This window comes from Capricornis sumatraensis, chromosome 1 (genome assembly GCF_032405125.1).
Source record: "Capricornis sumatraensis isolate serow.1 chromosome 1, serow.2, whole genome shotgun sequence".
Classification (NCBI taxonomy): Eukaryota; Metazoa; Chordata; class Mammalia; order Artiodactyla; family Bovidae; genus Capricornis; species Capricornis sumatraensis.
Window position 1 is genome coordinate 77,563,687 of NC_091069.1, and position 21,490 is coordinate 77,585,176.

At 36.8% G+C, this 21,490-nt stretch overlaps 1 protein-coding gene across 2 annotated transcripts in view; it reads left to right on the forward strand.

The window, feature by feature from the left end:
* Positions 1 to 30: 30 nt before the first annotated feature.
* The window catches only part of PIGF (phosphatidylinositol glycan anchor biosynthesis class F), a 30,116-nt gene continuing 8,656 nt past the window's right edge, over positions 31 to 21,490 (forward strand). Inside the window, exons 1-5 of one of the 2 annotated variants that reach the window (XM_068965991.1) lie at positions 31 to 79; positions 2,510 to 2,758; positions 3,890 to 3,981; positions 5,621 to 5,737; positions 18,771 to 18,879. In XM_068965991.1, coding sequence (XP_068822092.1) covers positions 2,531 to 2,758; positions 3,890 to 3,981; positions 5,621 to 5,737; positions 18,771 to 18,879 — 546 coding nt within the window. In that variant the 5' untranslated portion in view covers positions 31 to 79; positions 2,510 to 2,530. Of the gene's footprint in view, positions 80 to 235; positions 298 to 2,509; positions 2,759 to 3,889; positions 3,982 to 5,620; positions 5,738 to 18,770; positions 18,880 to 21,490 lie in introns of those variants that run through there. The other variant, XM_068965998.1, reaches the window with a different exon arrangement.

The window sequence follows — 21,490 nt, forward strand, 5'->3', positions numbered from 1 at the left end:
GCGAGGCTTAGGGCAGTGAGTGGCAACTGATGGTGGGAGGTAGTAACTCTCGCTTCCGTTTGGCGAGCGGGAGAGATAGGTAAGCCCAGCCGAACGCCCCCGCATGCGAGCCTCCTGAGGCTGCAAGCCACTTTCGCCAACTGCCCACCTGGCCGGAAATCTCTGTCCCCGGCCAATTGGCGCCTGCTTGCCCCTCGAGCGCCGCCCTTCCGGCGTTACCCAAGGGTTGCCCTGATGGACTGGCCTCTTTCAGATACGTCTTTCTGTGTCTGTACCTCCGTTTCTGTTGGTCTCCACGTCTGTATTCTTTGATTATGCTTCTCAGCTTGTCCCTTGCTGCCCACACTCCGGTCGGTTGAGGCAGGCTTAGGCAGAGTCCAGAGCGATACAATTTGGGATGAAGCTGCAGGTTAATGTCCCGCAAGGCTCCTCTAGGAGTCGCTCAGAAGGGCCTTCTCTACCTCTGCAAGGCTTGAGGGCCCGGGTCAGGTCTGACTGCGGATGCCGGGTTCCTGGCCACCTGAGAGGGCACCTGACCAGAGTCGTCCTTGGCTGGCCAGGACCTGACACAGGGCTGGTTTCTCAGAAGGGCAGCACTGGACCAACTCTTTGTTCATTCACTCATTCCGCAAGCCATCTGAGTTTGGGTACTGCTTACTGTCTTAGGTCCAGATCTGCTTGGTCAGTTGGGATTCTGAGGGTGGCCCAGAAAAATATCTGAAGGGTTGTCTATTGAGAGAATATATTCTAGATTTCCCTCCCCGGCCCTCAGCTGAGCATAGCACCCTTAAGAAACGTTTCCTTTCTTGCCATTCATTCTCTTCTCGACCCCTTGGCGTGTATATATCAGCGAGGCTAGGATATTTTGAAATGGCTTTAGCACTTGAGAGCTTGAGACCTTGGAGTATTTCTTAATCTCTTTTAGCCTGTTTCCTTATCAGTAAAGTATTAATATTTGCCTTTGAAAAGTATAGTGTGAATTAATGAGAATGTTGGGATACGGTGTGGATTCGCCCTTTTGCCCTAGTGGGTGCCCTGTGTGTGTGTCTATAAAATATATACATATGCATATATATATGTGTGTGTTTATATATATAGGCTTCCCTGGTGGCTCAGCGGTAGGTAGAGTGCTCAGTCACTTGGTCCTGTTCGACTCTCTGCAACCCTGTGGACTATAGCCCGCCATGCTCTTCTATCCATGGGATTTTATGGGCAAGAATACTGGAGTGGGTTACCATTTCCTCCTCCACAGTGCCTGCAAAGCAGGAAACTCAGGAGACCTGAGTTCGATTCTGACCGGAACAATCCCTTGGACAGAAGAGCCTGGCAGGCTACAGTCTGTGGGGTCGCAAAGAATGGGACACGACTGCGTGAATGAGCACATTGTCCATATCTGTATGTATGTATGTAGAAATTTTTCTGGACTGTTCACCACAGTGTAACCTGTGGACTATTACTTTAATAATTAACTCCTTACTTAACATCAGTCCATACCATGTATAAGCTCTCTGTTAGGTAATTTGTAAATATGTACATACATCAAATATGTGTTTTATAGAAAGAAAGTAAATATTTTTCTTCCTTTCATTCATACCCTGCTTTTGGTTGGAATTTGGCATCTGTAACTGACATAGCCATTTTGGTATTTTTGCAGCACTGGGATTCCTTGGTTTAGCATAATGTTCTTTGAAGGCTCTTGATAACACTGGCCACCATTTGAGTATTCCAGTGTGTACCTGGTGTTACTTGGCATTTGCTAGAAAATGTGAACTACTGTGATGTTAGACAAAGGTCCATAATTGTAAAAAATGCCAACAGTCCACCCAAAGTGTATTATGGGGTTCCTAGAATGCATAGCTTATAATTCCAAAAGGGCAAGTTATTAACCTATGTCCTTTGTTTTCACCTCTGATTTTGGCAAAGAAAAAAAGGAAAGGAAAAATACAATGGATTGCTTAAATAGTCCTAGCACATTACCATGTTGTAGAAACTAAACACAAATATGTAAGAAATTGGTTAACATGTCCTTTTTTAGGCTGTGAGAACAGTCTGAACCATGTTAGTCCACATGTATGTTTCCACGTGTGCATCTCCCTGTTCTCTAGCTGCTGCTGCTGCTGCTAAGTCGCTGCAGTTGTGCCCAACTCTGTGCGACCCCGTAGACGGCAGCCCATGAGGCTCCGCCATCCCTGGGATTCTCCAGGCAAGAACACTGGAGTGGGTTGCTGTTTCCTTCTCCAGTGCGTGAAAGTGAAAAGTGAAAGTGAAGTCTCTCAGTTGTGTCCGACTCGTAGCGACCCCATGGACTGCGGCCCACCAGGCTCCTCCGTCCATGGAATTTTCGAGGCAACAGTGCTGGAGTGGGATGCCATTGTACTCTAGCACTTAGACATTTTTGCCCATAGAAAACTGACTTTGGTTCATGGCTTATTTTTAGACGTTGAAGCATTTAGGACAATGCAAAAAGTCATTATTGTCTATGTTCTTTTCTTAATTTGTTTTTCATTAGATAGCCACTCAAGAAAACACCATGAAAGATACTGACATCAAGAAACTACTGTATACCCATCTTTTATGCATATTTTCAATTATCCTAAGCGTCTTCATTCCATCATTCTTCTTGGAGAACTTCTCAATATTGGAGACACATTTGACATGGTTATACATCTGTTCTGTTTCTGCAACTGCCGTCAATTTAGTATTGTATTTAGTAGTGAAACCAAATGTGTCTTCTAAAAGAAGTTCATTATCATACAAGGTAAGGCTTATTTCTTGATAAATGATTTTTACATGTAGGTAATTTCTCTTTTACTGGAAGAATAAAGTATTAGTCCAGCACTTATTAGTCTATTTACAGTGAATAAAGAAGCTGATATTTTCCCCCCAAGTCAGTAGTGTATTGCTTGCTGAAAGATTGTCCATAATGTTTGATAGATTCTTGCCATGAGTTCATTGGATATCATAACATTGTGAACCTATATAGTCATGTTTTATGTCATCATAAAACATGATGAAGATAAAAACATGTAGCAATTGCACCTTTCAACCTTATAAGACATTTCAGTTTATTTTCATGCATCTTTTGCATTTCTGAAAGACACAATGAGTTTTTTAGACATTATAAAATAAACCACCTTGGTTGCTCTTGTTTCAAATGTGGCCTTCCTTGACTAAATAGTAGTTGAAGTTTCAGATATTGGAATCTATTTTCTGGAATATTTATTACAGTGTAACACGACTATTATTTGAAAAGTCCTCACTGAACATTATTCAGTACTATATGTGTGCTATTAGGTAATTTAACACATGTTTGCTGCCTTTTGATATAAGAAGCTCAGTGTGTGTTTTACCGATAGATCTTCTTGAAGTCAAGTAGGTCCCACACACTGATTTTCAAACATGCAGGTCTTTTTTATAGTAACATAAATATGATTTGGGGAATTATTTAATATTGTAATTTTTTGTCCAGTTTTTCTAGGAATTCTGTTTTAAAATGAAAAAGATTTATTATAGTTGTTATTTTCTGTAAATATTTCACGTGTAACATTATCACACAATAAGGACTGTTTTTTGTGTATCCTAGCACTCTTATTGGTAAATATTTCATAAATACTGCTTAACAGCATAATTCAGTACATAGCAGAGGAACAGAAATGTTTTCTGACTCTGCTTTTGGTTAGGTGTGTGGAATATGGAGGTCAGTTCTTGTCTTTTAAGCTTTTTAAAAGTGTTGTGCTAAGTATATGTGATCTGACTTCAGGAGCAAATCCAAAGAAGAGTCCCCTGTACCACTCAATGTGGGACCAAGTTGTATTTGTAGATAAAATTCAAAGTATCTGCTGTCCTTCAGGCACTCTTGATTCTTGAAGTTGTTCATTTCTTTTTTTAGGTAACCAGATTTTTGAAATGCTGTATCTACTTTCTTACGTCTTGTTTCTTCTTTCACATAATTTTTGTTCTGTATGGAGCACCGCTAATAGAGTAAGTCTGAAATGTGTACCTTAAGCCAATTATGTTTTAAAACAGTCATTGGTAAAACCAAATGCTGATTCTGTTGGTGATTAGAGAAATAAAATGGTGTGTTCAGTTAATGGATCACGGAAGGATACTGACATCATTGCCCTTCCTTGCCAGGGTTATTTATTTATTTTTTAAAGACAGTGAAATAACTTAATTTACTAAATGCTCCTATTACCTAGCCTTCTGTTACCCAGTTGCCTGAGGAGGGAGGTACATGAGAAATTGTCGTATACCAGTAAGTGTATGATACTGGTAATCATAATTCCTTAGAACTTCTAAGGAAACTGATTATAATGATACATATAAATTAGTTATAAACAGCGTATCAGTTCCTAGTAAACATGATTCTAAACTGCTCAAAAACTTTGTCTTCTTAAAAGTCAGTAGATTGCTGTATTGGAGAAGGCAGTGGCACCCCGCTCCAGTACTCTTGCATGGAAAATCCCATGAATGGAGGAGGCTGGTAGGCTGCAGTCCATGGGGTCGCTAAGAGTCAGACATGACTGAGCGACTTCACTTTCATGCATTGGAGAAGGCAATGGCAACCCACTCCAGTGTTCTTGCTTGGAGAATCCCAGGGACAGGGGAGCTTGGTGGGCTGCCGTCTGTGGGGTCACACAGAGTCGGACATGACTGAGCGACTTCACTTTCCCTCTTCACTTTCATGCATTGGAGAAGGAAATGGCAACCCACTCCAGTGTTCTTGCCTGGAGAATCCCAGGGACAGGGGAGCCTGGTGGGCTGCCATCTATGGGGTCACACAGAGTCGGACACGACTGAAGCAATTTAGCAGCAGCAGCAGCAGCTTGCTGTATTTAATTACATAATAAGCTAATGTTTATAGTTGAAAGGTAAAATTTGACTGAATACCTTTTCTAAACCGAAAAATTTTTAATTAGGGAAAGGCAGATTCATGAATATGTCTTAAGCACACGGTAGTTGAAGAAAGTTCAGCTTAGCAGTGATAAATGATCATAGTGAAATGAGTGATGTAATACACATACGCACACATAGCTGTGTGTGTATATATTTGTGTGTGTGTATCAGGTTATATGTACACACAATAAATTAATAGGCAGTTATTTTCTAGAGGGGGACAAGACCGTTGTAACAGGAAACGGTAGTTTTCTGTCTAGTCCATTTAGAGTAAAGTGGATGTCTGGAGCAGTGGTTCTCCAAGTGTGGTTCTAAAACCAACAACGTCAGCATTTTATCAAAATGCAAATTCTCAGGCCTTAGTCAGAAACTAGTTTACTAGTTTTTCGTATGGTTCCAGTATAAGCTAAATTGAACCACTGGTTGCATAGAAAGTTCCCGAGACTATTGAGGAAAAAATTAATGATCTAGAAGTGGGTTTTCTTGAAATGGACAGTTTCAGTGTCACAGGGCATTTAACACTTCTGAACTCTATAGTTCGAGCCACATATCTGGTAGATTGTTTTTTATAGTTTGCATTTCATTAGTAACATTTTTAATAGTCATCATTTTGGTAAGACAGTAAGTTTATATTATTAAATCTGTTTAAATAAAAATGACACAAAATGTGTCCACGCACGTTTAACACTTCTTAAAAAGTTAGTGAAGGTTTTCTTTTTTCTAGGTTGGTATTGGAGACATTTTCACTTGCGGTTATTTTGTCCACTTTCACTACCGTGCCTTGTTTATGTTTGTTAGGACCAAACTTCAAAGCCTGGCTAAGAATTTTCAGTAGGAATGGGTAAGTTTTAATTTTATATTCTAGAGATGTTTGAACTATTAAAAAAACTAACTAGTTAGTATTAAAAAACTAACGAGGTCCATTTCTATTCAGGGCAACTGTTTCTCAGCCCTGGATGGTTCCCAGAGATGCCTTCCGGGCCCACTGCTGCTGGGGACTGGGACCCGGGGAGGGTTGTGTGCCCTTGAGGGGCACCCGAGCAGGCAGAACCATAGGCCTCTCCCTCCACTTCAGCATGAGCAGCTCTGCTTTTTTTTTTTTTTCCCCCGCTGTATGGTAGAATTTCACTTAGTCTTTTGTGTGAAAAAGAAAACTGTTACTGAAAGAAAACTTTGGAAACACTCCTTGGGGACACTTTGTCACTGTGATAAAATTGCTGCGGATAAAATTGCTTCCATACATCTTATTATGTAGAATTGGCGTTCATTAGCAAAAAATGTTTAGTGTTAACAACCATAGTTTCTTATTCACCCTCTTCTGTAGTGAGACATCAAAGTGCAGGTTTTACAGGATTTTATTCCCTTAGTAGCTGTATGTATTTTTAGCATCACTAAGTTAAAATTTTAGCTTCTTAAAAAGCATTGAAATTACTTATATCAGAAATGGTTGAGTCATAGCTAAGGAAACTAGAAGTTAGTTAGCACCCATGATTTTGTCCTGTTTGTCATCCAGCAGCAAAAACTTCTTGAGCCTTTAACTCTGTTTAGAGTTTGTACAGAGTTTGTGGAGTCTGAATCAGCTGATTCTCTCCCTGAGGGGCTTGGATATTCAAGCGCCAGGGATGAGATGAGCAAAAAACATAAGATTAAATTTGTGTAAACAGTAAAGTTTTAGGAACTCAGTAGCAGGGGAGATCCCTGAAGAGTGAGCTGTACTGGGGATGATCTATGAAAGATTTGGATCAGGAGTAAGAGATTTGGTGAGACTAAGGGGAAAGGGGAGACAGTGCGTGCTAGAGGAATGAGTGAAATCATAGAAACTGAAATGAACGTGGTATTTTTGTGTGATTTGGAAGAGAACAGCCCAAGTAGAGCAGATACTTGCCATGTAGCTAGACTCCATACATTACTGACTTTTTCCGTTTGAAATGCATACTATTTGTTTCCCTTCAGGACCATCTTCTAGTGTTCATAAAGTCTCTAGAAAACAAAACTGTATCACCATTGAATACCTTTTCCCACATCATTACCATATTATTCTAAATAGCATTGATTTCTTGTAGCATTTTAGTTTGAAATTTTTAAACAGTGAAAATCAGTTGAAATCTTCTTGGTTTGGATTGATGATCTATTCAGCTTTGATTTCGGTTTCTGATGATAGCACTGATGTTGCATGTAGGGTGATATTGTTATCTGATTGTACAGTCAGTTCTACTATATGATGGCATATGCATAGCTAAAAATCCTTGCCTTATACAAAACTAAGCAGGAAGAAACAGAGCTTGTGAAGAAAATGGGACTGAGGCACAGCACTCAGAAACTTCGTCAGTAACACATCATAAAAGGTATTCAGTATTCAGAAGAGCATGTGCACGCGTGTTCAGTTGTGCCTGACTCTTTGTGACGCTGTGGACTGTAGCCCACCAGGCTCCTCTGTCCATGGGGATTCTCCAGGCAAGAATACTGGAGTGGGTTGCCATATCCTCCTCCAGGGGATCTTCCCAGTCCTGGGGCTGAACCCATGTCTCAAGTAGATGTGGGAGGAGTTGCCTTTTGTAAGGAGGGTTGTTAAAAAATTAAGGCAGATGGTGGAATGTGTGGCTCAGATATGTGAGGGGAACTGAGACAGCTGGGAGATGGGGTTTTTTTAAACAGTATGGAGATATAATTCAGATACCATATATGTCACCTATATAGTGTCCAATTCAGTGATTTTTAATGTATTCACAGATATGTGCAACAGATATGTCAGTTTTGAATATTTTCATCACCTAAAAAAGAAACTGTTCCCTTTGGCTATAATTCCCTTATTCTTCTCCCCTAGCTGTAAGCACCCTGGAGAAGGAAATGGCAACCCACTCCAGTATTCTTGCCTGGGAAATTCCGTGGACAGAGGAGCCTGGCGGGATACAGCATGGGTTGCAGAGACTTAGCAACTGAATAAGCCCTAAGCAACCACTAATCTATTTACTGTCTGTAGATTTGCATGTTTTGGACATTTCATAACAATGGAATCATATAATATGTGATCTTTTGTGATTGGCTTTTTCATTTATCATGATGTTTTTGAGGTTTATCCACGTTGTAGCATGTTGTTAAGTCATGTCTGACTCCTTTGCTACCCCATGGACTCTAGCCTGCCAGGCTGCTCTGTCCAGGGGATTTCCCAGACAAGAATTCTGGAGCAGGTTGCCGTATCCTCCTCCAGGGGATCTTCCCTACCCATGTTCGAACCCTGTCTCCTGCTTGGCTGGCGATTCTTTACCACTGAACCTCCTGGGAAGCCAGCTGTAGCGTGTGTTAGTACTCTATTCCTTTCTGTGGTTGAATAATAAGGATGCATATGTACCACATTTTGTTTATCCATTCATCAGCTGATAGACATCTGAGTTTTCACTTTTTGCTATTCTGAAAAGTTGCTGAAGGAGTCTGTGTGCAGGTTTTTGTGTGGGTATATTTTTAAATATGAAACAGTTTTTTATTTTATGTTTTTAAACTTTACCGAGGAATAATTGATGATATAAAATTATACATATTTAAAGTGATTTGATATACATTGCAGAGTGATTCCAAGATCAAGATAAGTAACACATATGGATAAATGTTTTTATTTTACTTGAGTATATGCCGAGGAGTGGAATTGTTGGGTCATATGGTAACTCCAGATTTAATCATTTGAACAACTGCCAGACTTTTTCAATGTGGCTGTTCCATTTTATATGTCCATAGTAGTGTGTGAGGGCTCCAATCCTCCTACATCCTCACCAACAGTTGTTAGTATTTGACTTTTTAATTATCCTTATGGGTGTGAAATATTATCTCTTTGTGTTTTTTATTTGTATTTCCCTTTTGACTAGTGAAGTCAAGCATCTTTTCCTGTTCCTATTGGCTGTTAAATGTTTTCCTTGAAGAAATATCTTAGATCCTTTGCTCATTTTTCAATTGAGTTTTTTGTTTTTATTATTAAGTTGTAAGAGTTCTTTATATATTCTGGATACAAGTCCTTTATCAGATATATGATTTGGAAATATTATTTACTCTCTTTCTGTCTGTTGTTTTTTCACTTCCATGATAGTGTTCTTTGAAACACAAAGGTTTTAATTTTGATGAAATCTAATTTATTTTTTTCTTTGGTTGCTTGTACTTTTAGAGTCATATCTAAGAATCCATGGCCAAATCCAAGGTGTTGACGATTTTCTCCTGTGTTTCCTTCTAAGAGCTTTCAAATTTTGATTCTTAAATTTGGGTGTTTGATCCATTTTGTGTTAGTTTTTATGTATGATGTGAAGTAAGGGTCTCCCACTTTATTCTTTGCACGTGGCTTCCCAGTCATCCTAGCATCATTTGTTGAAAAGCCATTTATCCCTCTGAGTGATCCTGGCACCTCTGTTGAAAATCAGTTGACCATAAGCGCATGATTCCATTTCTGGACTTTGAGCTCTTATTGCGTTAATGTATACCCTGATGCCAGTACAACACTGTCTTGGTTAGCTGCTGGATATTTGAGGGGTGTGCATGTTTTTTGTATTCATACGCTGCTCAGTTCAACTGGGTGCAGTTTTTGTGTTCACTCAGTGTTTCTCACAGACAGAATCACTCCTATTGTTCTTTAATGTATCAATCAAATTGGAATAAATTCAAATTTTCAAAGCAAGCATTATAGCAGAACTGACCAAATATATATAAATTCCTGATATTTTAAAATTGGAAAAAGTCAAACTTTAAAACTGAAGGGAAACAGAGTAACCATTCTTAGTTTCTCATAGTAATTTATCATGAACTTATTATATAGACATTTTCTGAGCCTCTTTCTTTTGATAATTAATTTTTTTGAAGTATAGTTGTATTATATGTTATATGTTACAAGTGTACAGTATAGTGATTCACAATTTTTAAAGGTTATACTCCATTTGCAGTTATTATAAAATATTGGTTGTATTCCCTGTGTTGTACAATATATCCTTGTAGCTTATTTTGTACATGATAGTTTATACCTCTTAATTCCCTGCCCCTGTATTGCCCCTCCCACCCTGAGAATTGAGTGAGATTGTGAAATAGTAAGTGCTCAAGAAATGTTTGTCACCTGGATTAACAATTGTCAGGAGACATTTTTACACTTCATACTCCCAGTCCTGACTGCTGTTTGTCTTAGGACTTTTCTTGGTTTAGGTAACAGACCAAGGAGTGCTGAGCATAGACAACCACAGGGAAGGAGGAAGGGTTTTTACAGTATGTTTAATGTGAAGTTGATTTGAACTTTGTCGTGGGGAGCTTAAGTCTTCATGTCTCTACCATACATTAGTGATATTTCAGTTTCCTCCTATCACTTCCCTATCACTTTTATCACACTTCAAGGATTTAGTATATATGTCACATGTCCAATTTTGAATGAGGTAGGAAATAATCTGATACAGTAACTTGTTTAATGTTAGAGTTAGCCTTAAATGTTCACTTTTATGCAAAATTTTTAAAAATTCAAAGATCTGGTGATTCTGCAATGGTAGTGTGAAATACCTAAGAAAAACAATGACTTGTGTGTTATTTTGAAATTATTTGAATATATTAACATTTTTATATTGAGTCACAACTTTAATTTAAAATAATGTTATTAAAATTTAAAGAGGTTATATAGAACATATGAATAATACGTTTCTTCCTATCCAGTAATCCTTTTCAACAGAAATTAAAGTTCTGATTTGAAGTACTTATGCTACAGTTCTAATTCACTGAAAGTATTTAAAATACCTTAAAGGACTGATTGAAGATTTTAGAACTTTAAGTTTTTATCATTCATCCTATGTTTTGTATACAAAACATTAGTAGAATAGTAGAGTGTTTTTCCTTTTTTTTTGCTTATTTAAAGTTGGCCCTTGTATTATTTTTGAAATATAACTAATTCAGGTGTTCAGTATGAATAGCTCAGTTTTGAATTGGGCTGACATCTTGTTCAGTATTGAGTCAATATTTTGTACTATTTTAAGTGAAATGTCATTATATCCTAATTTTTAGTGTATTTTTTTGCATGTTTAACACTAAGTAGATGATAATCAAATAAAGACTGAAGACACTAAAGCTCTGAATTTGAGAACTATGTAAGAGATGCATCCCAAGAGTAAAGGGCAAGTTCTGACACTGTTCAGATTGAATATGTAATTAACTGACACTGTTTTAACAAGACTTTTTCTTAAAGTCATGTAAAGTTATTGTAAGTTTTTTGTTTTTTTTTTAAGAATGCTATTTTAAAGAGGCTTGAAGATAGAAAAGTCATTTGGTTTCCTAAAAAATTCTAGCAACTTCTTTTTGGTATACTTTATTACTGAATATACTCAATTTGTACTAGTTTACTTCAGTTTGTTGCTTTGGTGTTGTAATTATTGTGGGGCCTTTTTTTTTTTTCCATTTGTTGACTTCCTTATAAAGGAAAATAATAATTTGACTGTCTTCATCCTATATTTCTCATTCAAGTTTGCTTTTTCTTTTATCAGTTTATTTTATGCTTTTATTTGAATGTTTCAGAATCTGATCACTTTTCATGAAATGAAAAAATTTAATTTCTGAATACGTTCCTGAATCTATGATTATCTTGCCAAGGTAAAGACAGCCTATAAGCCCTATTTTTGTAGTGAAAACAATAGGCCTCTTTTTGCCATCTTTGTGTTGAAATGGACTTTATATCGAAAAAACCACTGTGGACATTAAAAGTGAAAGGATGGTGAATCACCAGTTTTTATATATATTAAAATTAGGTAATTTAGTCTTAATGTGGGTACAAAAACTTAGTAGCAAAGAGGCATTGGTTTTAATCTTTATTCAGTGGGGGAAGGGGAAAGTTTATAAGACTTCTGTAAATATCTTTAGCCACTAGGAGGAGTTGTTTAGTGCCTCTTTTTTTTTAGATAGAGATCAACAGTTAATAAGATCAACTCCATCTAAACAAGCACTGTTTTGATGACAGCCTGTCTGAGCCATAGTATTTATTGTTAACTATCAGAGATAACTGATACAGTATCTGGAACATAGATAGTAGGCATTTGAAATGGTTTATTTATTTCAATTAAGATTTGATTAAATGAATTTCAGTGGAGTCATAGTGTGGACATTTACTTAGAACTCACTGTCATGAAGACTGATCTGTAATATTTAGTCACTTTTAAGTTTGTTTGCAGAATAGTGCACTATGTATTCTATTCTCAATCATATATATATATATATATATATATATATATATATATATAAAACTTAACTATGAAGAAATTAGCCATTAAGCATTGAATTCCAATGGCTTTATTATGGAAATTTATAAAATGAAAATAAATCAATGTCAGTGCTGCTATAAATCAGTGACTAGAAATAAATTTATGCTTTTTGTTTTTTGTAAAAGAATATTACAAAAACTCAAATAATAGAAAAATATCAAAAGTTAAAGATCTTAGAATGCTACATAAAGAATAGCTGTTACTAACAGATTTTATGTTCCAGATTTTATCTATGCAAAAATATATGTAATTTAAAAACAAAACTGGTTATACTAGTCACTGCTTTATAATATGCTTTGCTTTTCACTTATTGGGCTGGTAGGGAAATGGCAGCAACTTCTCTTCTCTCCTTAAATCTTCCTAAACTAATCATTGGGAAAGAATGGAATCACCATGGTTTAATTAGCCTAATCATCAGAGATGAGATGAATGTTGGTAGCTAATCATCATTATAAGTATTCCATGTACCATGATTTAACTAATTTCCTATTGAGGATTATTATCAAATTTTCATGATATAAATAATGTTGTTATGAACATCTTTGTACCATATAATTTTGTATACTTGAACACTGATTTCTGTATACCAGATTTCTGGAGTAGAATTCCTAGGTCAAAAGAAGTTGATAGACATCACCAAATTAAAATTCTAACTTGAAATCTATACACACACACACACATGTATATACTTTATTATTATATACATATATATATATAGCTTCCCAGGTGGCTCAATAGTAAAGAATTGCCTGCCAATGCAGGAGACCCAGGTTCAATACCTGGGTTGGGAAGACCCCCTGGAGTAGGAAGTGGCAACCCACTCCAGTATTCTTGCCTGGAAAATTCCATGGACAGTGGAGGCTGGCAGGCTACAGTCCATGGGGTCACAAAGAGTTGTAGCACGTCATCTGAGCACATCTGACCTCACATCACACAACTGAGCACACAATCATCAAAACTCACACACACACAAACATACATTCACCTCAACAGAGTGCCAGTTTTCCTGAATCCCCATCAGTGCTGTTTATATTCTTTATCAGTCTCCCAGGGCTGCTGCCTACTGGGTTTTACCTAGGAAGCAGACTGTTCTACTATAGTTTCATCTCATTCCTAATGGGATGCATAAGCCCTGGTCAAAAAATTTTTTTAATTTGTAGAACCGCCATTCATTAAATTTCAGCTGAATGTTTCTGATTATATTGCAAAGACACCATTTCCCTTGCCTTGGCGCTCTGCCTCCATTCTTTCCTTCTGCCTCATGTCACCCAAAATTTGATAGAAAAGAACATCCAGTCCTCAAAATGCAACTTCAAGACATGAAAAATTGATGTTGGTTAAGATGGGAAGGCAGCTTCAAATAATGCATTCATTTTATCCAAGCAAATGGGTAGTTTGGGCAGCCTGACCATATGAAGTATAGGTAAGTTGAAAAGAAATGGTCTGACAATGGCTAAAAACAAACTATAGAAGAAGAAAAAGGCATGTAGAAGATAAGGAATTCAGCCTGGAAGAAAATACTACCCAAGGAACAAAAACAAAAAAGCTCCCCACAGTTTACCACAGAAAAAAATGTTATTAAGGATATTAATGCAATAAAATAAGAGCTCAAATATGAGATAATTAAAGAAAATGAGGTGGAGAAGGAAATTGAAAAATTAATGAAATAAATTGAGAATCCAGATCATACTATTAGATCATAAATTAGAAACATAGATAAATTAGAAAATCAAGTTGTAGCAGCAAGAAGGGTTTGAGCTAATCAAAATGAAGCAATTAGAGAAGAAATGATAAATATAGAGAACATACAAAGGAGATCAACTTAAGACAAGTTAGTAGCCCTAAAATACAAAGCAAAAAATAATTCAAAGATATGATAGAAGATAGTTTCCCCAGATGAAGGAATTCCTGAGTGCATATATAAGGGAGTTACTATATCAAGAAAATAATTGAATGAATTGGAGTTCAGAACAGAATATAAATACTGTATAAATATGATAGTAATGGAAGTTATACAGTGGGTGAAGGGAAGATGGAGAAAGATGCACCTCCAACCACTCTGGCTACCCCCAGATCCTGAGCCTTCCCTCTTCAGGAAGGCTTAAACAAAATTCTGCATACTAAGCAATGAGTCTTATGCCTAGTCCTTTTTATCTTCTGGGCCCAGAACACTAACAGCCAGGCTTATACCATCTAGACAGAATACTGAAATGATTTCTCTCTGAGAAAACTGGTACCAAAACACCTATAGATACTGACATTGGAGATTTCTCTTTAACAGGCAGGGCTCCTAGCCAGTTCCTGGGACAGTGAGGCCCATCAGTTGAATCTTGCTACTCGTGTACAGTGAGCTTCCAGCCGGCTGATTAGAGTTTCACTTTTTTGTTGTCTTTTGAAAAAGCACATTATTGAGATATAACTTCAAGCCATAAAACTCACCCATTTAAAGCGTACAGTTCAAGGGGATTTCCCTGGTGGTCCGGTGGTTAAGACTCCGTGCTTCCACTGCAGAGGACAGAAGTTCAGTCCCTGGTTGGGTAACTAAGATCCCACATAACAGCCAAAAAATAAAGCAATATAATGTATAACTTGATAGTTTTTTTGTATAGGTGCTGTTTTGTAACCATCAGCACAGTCTAAGAACATTTCATCACCCCAAAAGAAATACCTGTTAACAGTTGTTCTTCATTCCCACCCTTCTCTCCCACCCACCCCCTTATTCTCCATCCCAGGCAAACACTAAAGTACTTTCTGTCTCTATAAATTTGCGTTTTCTGGACATTTCATATATAGTGTTTTGCATTTAAGTAGAATGGTAACTGAAGAAACACTAGACATTTGAAGAAGACTTCTAAGCTGAAAACCAGAAATGCAAACAACAAAAAAAAAACTCAGTGGAAATAAAAGCAGTGTAAGAACCAGAAGATAACTTTAAAAAATACATATTTTTATATCCATAAACATGAACAGGAGGTAATCAAAAGGAATATTCAGAGAAGAAGACTTCTTGGGAATTGAAAAATTCAACAGAAGTAGGGACAAAGTTGAAAAGATCCTTTAGTCAAACAAAAGGGCAAAGATATGGGAAATGAGTTAAAAAGCAAGAAGATTAGAGAATTAATTCATAATGATAGTATCCCCAGCAAAAGAGTAAGAAAAACAAAATTCTTAAGGGACCTGGGCATCAAAAGGCAAGTCTTCAAATGAAAATTTCAAGAACTAAAAACCTGAGAGTCTAAATTAAGGAAGCCCATGTGTATTTCTGGCATAATGAATGAAAAGACCCACTCCAAGACATATTAATGTGAAATTTTAGATAACAAGAAATAGAGAGATGATTCTAGAGGCTCCCAGAGAGGATGTGGGAAGGTGGGGCATAGAGAACATGTTACTTACAGAGAACTGGGAGCCAGATGGCCCTGAACTTCTCAAACAGGAATCAGAAAACACTGGAGCAATGCCTTCAACATTCTGAGACAAAATGATTGCCAACAATTAGAGTAAAGTCACTGTCAGACTTTAAACATCTCTAAAATCTGTTTTCCCCCTACATTTTCTCAGGAATATGTTAAAGGATGTACTTTAAAAAAAGGGGGAAATAGAAGGAAGAAGTCTTGAAATTCAGGAAAATGGAGACCCAGGAGCACAGAGAGAGGCAAAGGGAATTCACGAGATGGTGTAGGGCACTCGCAGGAACACAGTTGTGCCTCAGGCTTTTTAATTTTAAAAAGGTAGGCTACAGATTTCTTCTAATTTGTAAATTAGGTCTTGGTTCCATTTTTTTCTGCGTTTGTTGTACGTAAGATTGTAAACACTCTTCATACATCAAACAAACAAAATAGAGGACAACCTCTTGGATATTTGCCCTTATTTTAACAAATATAAGATGACCACAAGTGTGCTTATAACAATGAAAAAAAAAAGTGTGACGACATGGATCTTGTCCCTTGGCCCAAGGAACTTGGAGTTTAGGTTAGACGTGTACATAGATCTTATTAGACCTACCTCATATTGCTGACTGGATTTAAAGCCTTCAGAGACTTCTTTTGACTTAAAAAATGTGACTTTTAAGGCTTTTATAGAATCCTAACCCTAAATCTACCACAATGAGATACCACTCCACCACTACTAAGATGGCTACGTAGCAAATGTTAGCAAGGATCTGGAAATCGGAACCCACATACACTGCTGATGGGATCCTGGAAGGCTGCAGTCCATGGGGTCGCTAAGAGTCGGACACGACTGAGCGACTTCACTTTCACTTTTCACTCTCATGCATTGGAGAAGGAAATGGCAACCCACTCCAGTGTTCTTGCCTGGAGAATCCCAGAGACGGGGGGAGCCTGGCGGGCTGCTGTCTGTGGGGTCGCACAGAGTCGGACACGACTGAAGCGACTTAGCAGCAGCAGCAGCAGCAGCTGCTTTGGACAATAGTTTGGCAGTTCCTCAAAAGGTTAAGCACAGAGTTATCAGCAAGTCTATTCCTTAGTATATCTCCAAGAAAAACGTATGTCCACACAAAACTTACACATGAATGTTTCTAGTAGCATTTAGATGTAATAGCCAAAAAGTCAAAACAACCTAGGTGTCCATCAACTAATGTGTATAAAAAATAAAATGTGATATATCTGTATAACAAAATATTATTTGGCAATAAAAGAGAATGACATTTTTACGTGCTACAAAATTGATGAACCTTGGAAACTGTGCTAAGTGAAATAATCCAGTCACAGAAGACCACACATTGATTTCATTTGCATGACATGTTCAGAATAGGCAAATCCATAGAGACAGAAAGTGGATTAGTGATCTAGAGGGAAGGGGAAATTGGGAGTGACTGCTAATGTAAAGGGTTTTGTTTTGTGGGTGATGACTGTGCAGTTCTGTTAATATACTAAAAACACTGAGTTGTGTAGTTTAAGTGAATCGTATGGCTGGAAAAGGTTTTTCTGTAGCATTTTTTTTTTTACCTGGACTCAATAAAGCCATTATTTTTTAAAAAAATCCTACTCTAACCTACTTTTCCAGTGTTGTTACCCAGTCTTCCACTTGGGCTTAACCAATTTTACTTACATTCTTTTAACCTATAGTATATCTCTTTCTCCATTTCTTCAAGACCAAATACTGTTCCTTCTTCCAAATTCAGCTGAACTTCCTCTTTCATAAAAAAAGAAAAAAAGTAAACCTTTTCTTAGCAGAAAGTAAACTCTGCTCTCAAGTTTTCTATCTCTCGGCAAATCACTTTACACATTGCAATACCAAGAAGTGTGTGTTTTGGTGAAAGGTACTCAACATTTCTCAGCAACATAAAGTAAAAAATTACCTTAGACAAACCTTTAAATTGCCTGAATCGTACAATTCTCTCTTTACATTCACCTCATCAGTTTTTTCACCTCGTAGGACTGGAATAGATCTCTGTTGTGTTGAATGTTAGTTGAAGATATTGACTTTTATTTTTAAGTGTTACACAAAATAGAGAAGAACAATTAAGCCCCCAAAATAACACAGATTTGGATGTATGGGGCTTGCCTCCAATCTTCTTCCAGCCCGTTGTCAATAGAAACAGGCTGAAGCTCTTAACTCGTGTAGGTGAGGGAAAGGTAGTAATGAGATGGATAGGTGAGTTGGTTTATGGACTGACTTGTCATTCTGGATGGTTTTAATTCAGTGTACATTTTGTGTATAGTAATTAGCCTATTTCTAAAGCAGTCATCTAACAAAGCAAATGTTTCCCCCCTTTACCACACTAACGGAAGAAACTGCTTTTCATAAACTTCAGAATAGCTAAACATTGCATTTGAAACAATTGAATATTTGGACTCCAGTTACTGCATTTTTGGGGAGTGGTTTACTCCACTGTAATGAGATTCTTATTCCACCCAGTTAAGTGATCACATTAGGGGCAGACTGAAGCCAAGACTTACTAAGAGACAGGCAGAATTATGTCTTTCCACCTTGACACTGTAAGATGTGCACTTAATAAATAAGAATGGTAGCCCAAAGCATTGGATCTTTTGTAATATTTTATTCTCATTCTCTACTCCTTCCCCACCAGATAGAGTTGATTTTCTTAAATGAAATGTGCCTAAGGGACTAGATGAATAAATGATGCTTCCTTGGGACAATGGGATACTAGTAAAACTGTTAATGGGAAGATGCACAGCAAAACCATGTTTATGACGTGGTACATTTGAGTTTTGTTTTGAAGGGTTTATACATACATGTGTGCATATATCATTCTAAACAAAATTGTGTGGTTTTGTGTGTATAAAATATTTCTGGAAGGATATGTACTAAGTTGATAATAGTCATTTATGGGAAAAGGAACCAAAGTTGATAATAAGGGTGAGAGGAGGACTTAGCATTCATTGCAAATACTCTTTTGTATTGTTTGACTTTCAGTATCTGTATATGTTACTTTTCCAGCTGAAAACCACTTATGTCTTCTTGCCAATTAATTGTTAATGGTTCATGGCAAATATTTATGTGTCAGTTTGAGATGCTTATTTGAAATGGACAGAACACGTACATATGCGTGGTGTTAATGTGTGCTATTCGTTTGATTTCCCAGCAGTTGAGATCTATCCCACCAGTGATTTATATATTTGTGTTTTACAGAGTTACGTCCGTTTGGGAGAATAGTCTTCAGATCACTACAATTTCTAGTTTTGTAGGAATATGGCTTGGAGCCTTTCCTATTCCACTGGATTGGGGAAGACCATGGCAGGTTGGTTTCACCTCCTTAAAGCAGCAAAGTAAATGTTTGTACAGTGAGGGTAAAACCGATGACGCCAACAAGTGTATATATAAATTGTTTCATTGTTCAGTTAAGTAGGTATGTTGGTTCCCTCTGTCACTGTAATCTGGGTGACTTATTGGGGCCTCAGTGCTACAGGTATCCAGATTAGCCTGTTTCTGTCTTCCAGCACTGTTTTAACATATAGCAAAGTTGATTTTGAAATAAGTGTTTGTGAAATTAGAAGAAACTTATAAACATCAGATTTTTCATTTTCTATCACAATAGGGTATAGCTATTAAGCTAGGTGAAGCACCGTAAGTATTCTTTTTATCCGCATTTTACATTTGAGAAAACTGATACCTAGAGGACATGTGATATTTCCAAGGTCACTGAGCTAGTGCTGAATACCTCTTTGTTGTAATTTTTAATGGCTTTGTAGTAAATCATTATATAGTTATTCTAAAATTTAACAAATTCACTATTGATCATTTAAGTTATTGCTAATAACTTACTATTTTACTGTTATAAACAATGTTATGATAAAGATCTTTTAATCTGTATCTTAATGGATGTTTCCAATTATCAAGATAATTTCTCCTAAATCAAGTTTAGTATTAAAAAATAAATATACTTTTCCAAAATGAGAATTTTTCTCTTGATTACAAAGACAGTATACATTTATTTAGAAAACTTCAGCAGTACTAATAATTATAAAAAATAAGTAAAAATTATCAAATATCCAGCCACCCAGAGGCAGCTCCCATTTGTGTTTTGGTGACAATCTCTGCAGCTCTTTGTATAACTGTTCATAGTACAGATATTATTTTTAATCTGTTTCTTTCCCCTTCAACAGTATATTGTGGAACTCATTCCATGTCAGCGACAAGTTGCATGGGTGTAATACTGTATTATTTGTGTAAAATCATATATTAATTTCTTATGAATGGATAAATTATTTCATTTTCACTATTATTAATTATCATAATTATCATAAAACATACATCCTTGCAGTTTTGTCCAGTTTTCTCCTTAAATTTTTCTTAGTTTGTCCAGTTTTCTCTTTAAAATAAATTCCTAGGTAGTGAATCTCTGATATGTGTCTCACTTTCCAAAGGCCATTGAGGGAGCTAGATTGTATGCCTTGCACTTAACTGCCTACTTTTTAAGTCCATTCTTTGTGGTTTCTATTAGATGTTGTGTCTCCCTAACAAATGAGTTGTTGTTTTACATTCAGTAAGTCTGGTAGGGTTGCCCTTCCCTGTAATAGTTCTTCACCTACTTATATGTTAGAGAAGTCCCTGGAGGTTTGGCATGTGTGTGTCACGGATACCATTCCCAAGGTTATAGTATTAATAAAGGTTTCTTTTATATTCTCTTGGCCATCTCAGTGATTTCTGGGAAATAGAGATTCACTTGTACTCAAGTTACCATCTTATGAAACTTAATTTCATTCAATAGTGTCACAATTTCTAAATTGGGGGACAATCAAAATCACTGAAAAGTGTACATGGGAAATTGTGTCTTAGTCCCTTATTTCAGATATATGAAATTAAATCTAATACACAGTATCAATATATAACACACCATGGGCCATCAGCTTATGAGTTAGTAAGGTAACGTGTAATTAGCTTGTTAGTTTGCATATAGATGGAATATTTTGGAGTGTAAAAGTTTGATATCTTGTTGCTGTTGTTCAGTCGCTAAGTCGTGTCCAAGTCTTTGTCATCCCATAGACTACAGCACACCAGGCTTTCTTGTCCTTCACTATCTCCTGGAGTTTGCTAAACTCATGTCCATCGAATCGGTGATGCCATCCAACCATCTCATCCTCTGTTGCCCCCTCTCCTCCTGCCCTCAATCTTTCTCAGCATCAGAGTCTTTTCCAATGAGTTGACGCTTTGCATCTTACTCCTGTATAAATCGTCTTAAGACTATGCAGGGACGGTGGTCCAGTGGTTAAGACTTTGCCATCTGGTGCAGGGGGCGTGGGTTTGATCCCTGATTAGGAAACTAAGATCCCACATACTATGTGGTACAGCCAAAGGTGGGGGGAACGACAGGCAAAAAAGACTATGCAGAGTAGATGTTGAATTATGGGGAGCAGATGCATCTTTCTAAAATCTGGGTTTAGGTGTAGAAAATATATATTTCAATTATTTACAATCCAGTTATCCATTTTTGATTGTTTAGGCTTCTAGCTAGTGACTCCCATTTTTCTACCTCAATTCTTATTTACAGTAAGAGGTGAACTGGATCCAAATTAATGGTATCAGACTTTTAAAATTAATATAAATTTTCTATTTGAATTATTGACTTAAAAAAAAATTCTAGCTAGCTAATTTAGCATGTAACAAATGTTGGTCTTCATTAGGAATGTTTCATTTGACTGGAATATTACTGGTTATTTAATAATCTTTACTATTGGTTTATTTTAAGAGTATTCCAAGTTAATGAGCCACTTATTTACTATCATCTTTCAAAATTATGATATGTATTCACTATCTTTTAAAATTATGTTAGAAGTGATGTATAATTAATCTTTTATTCACATAATAATTACCTGCCCCTCCCCAGTTTAGTGATTATTTACTAACTTAGC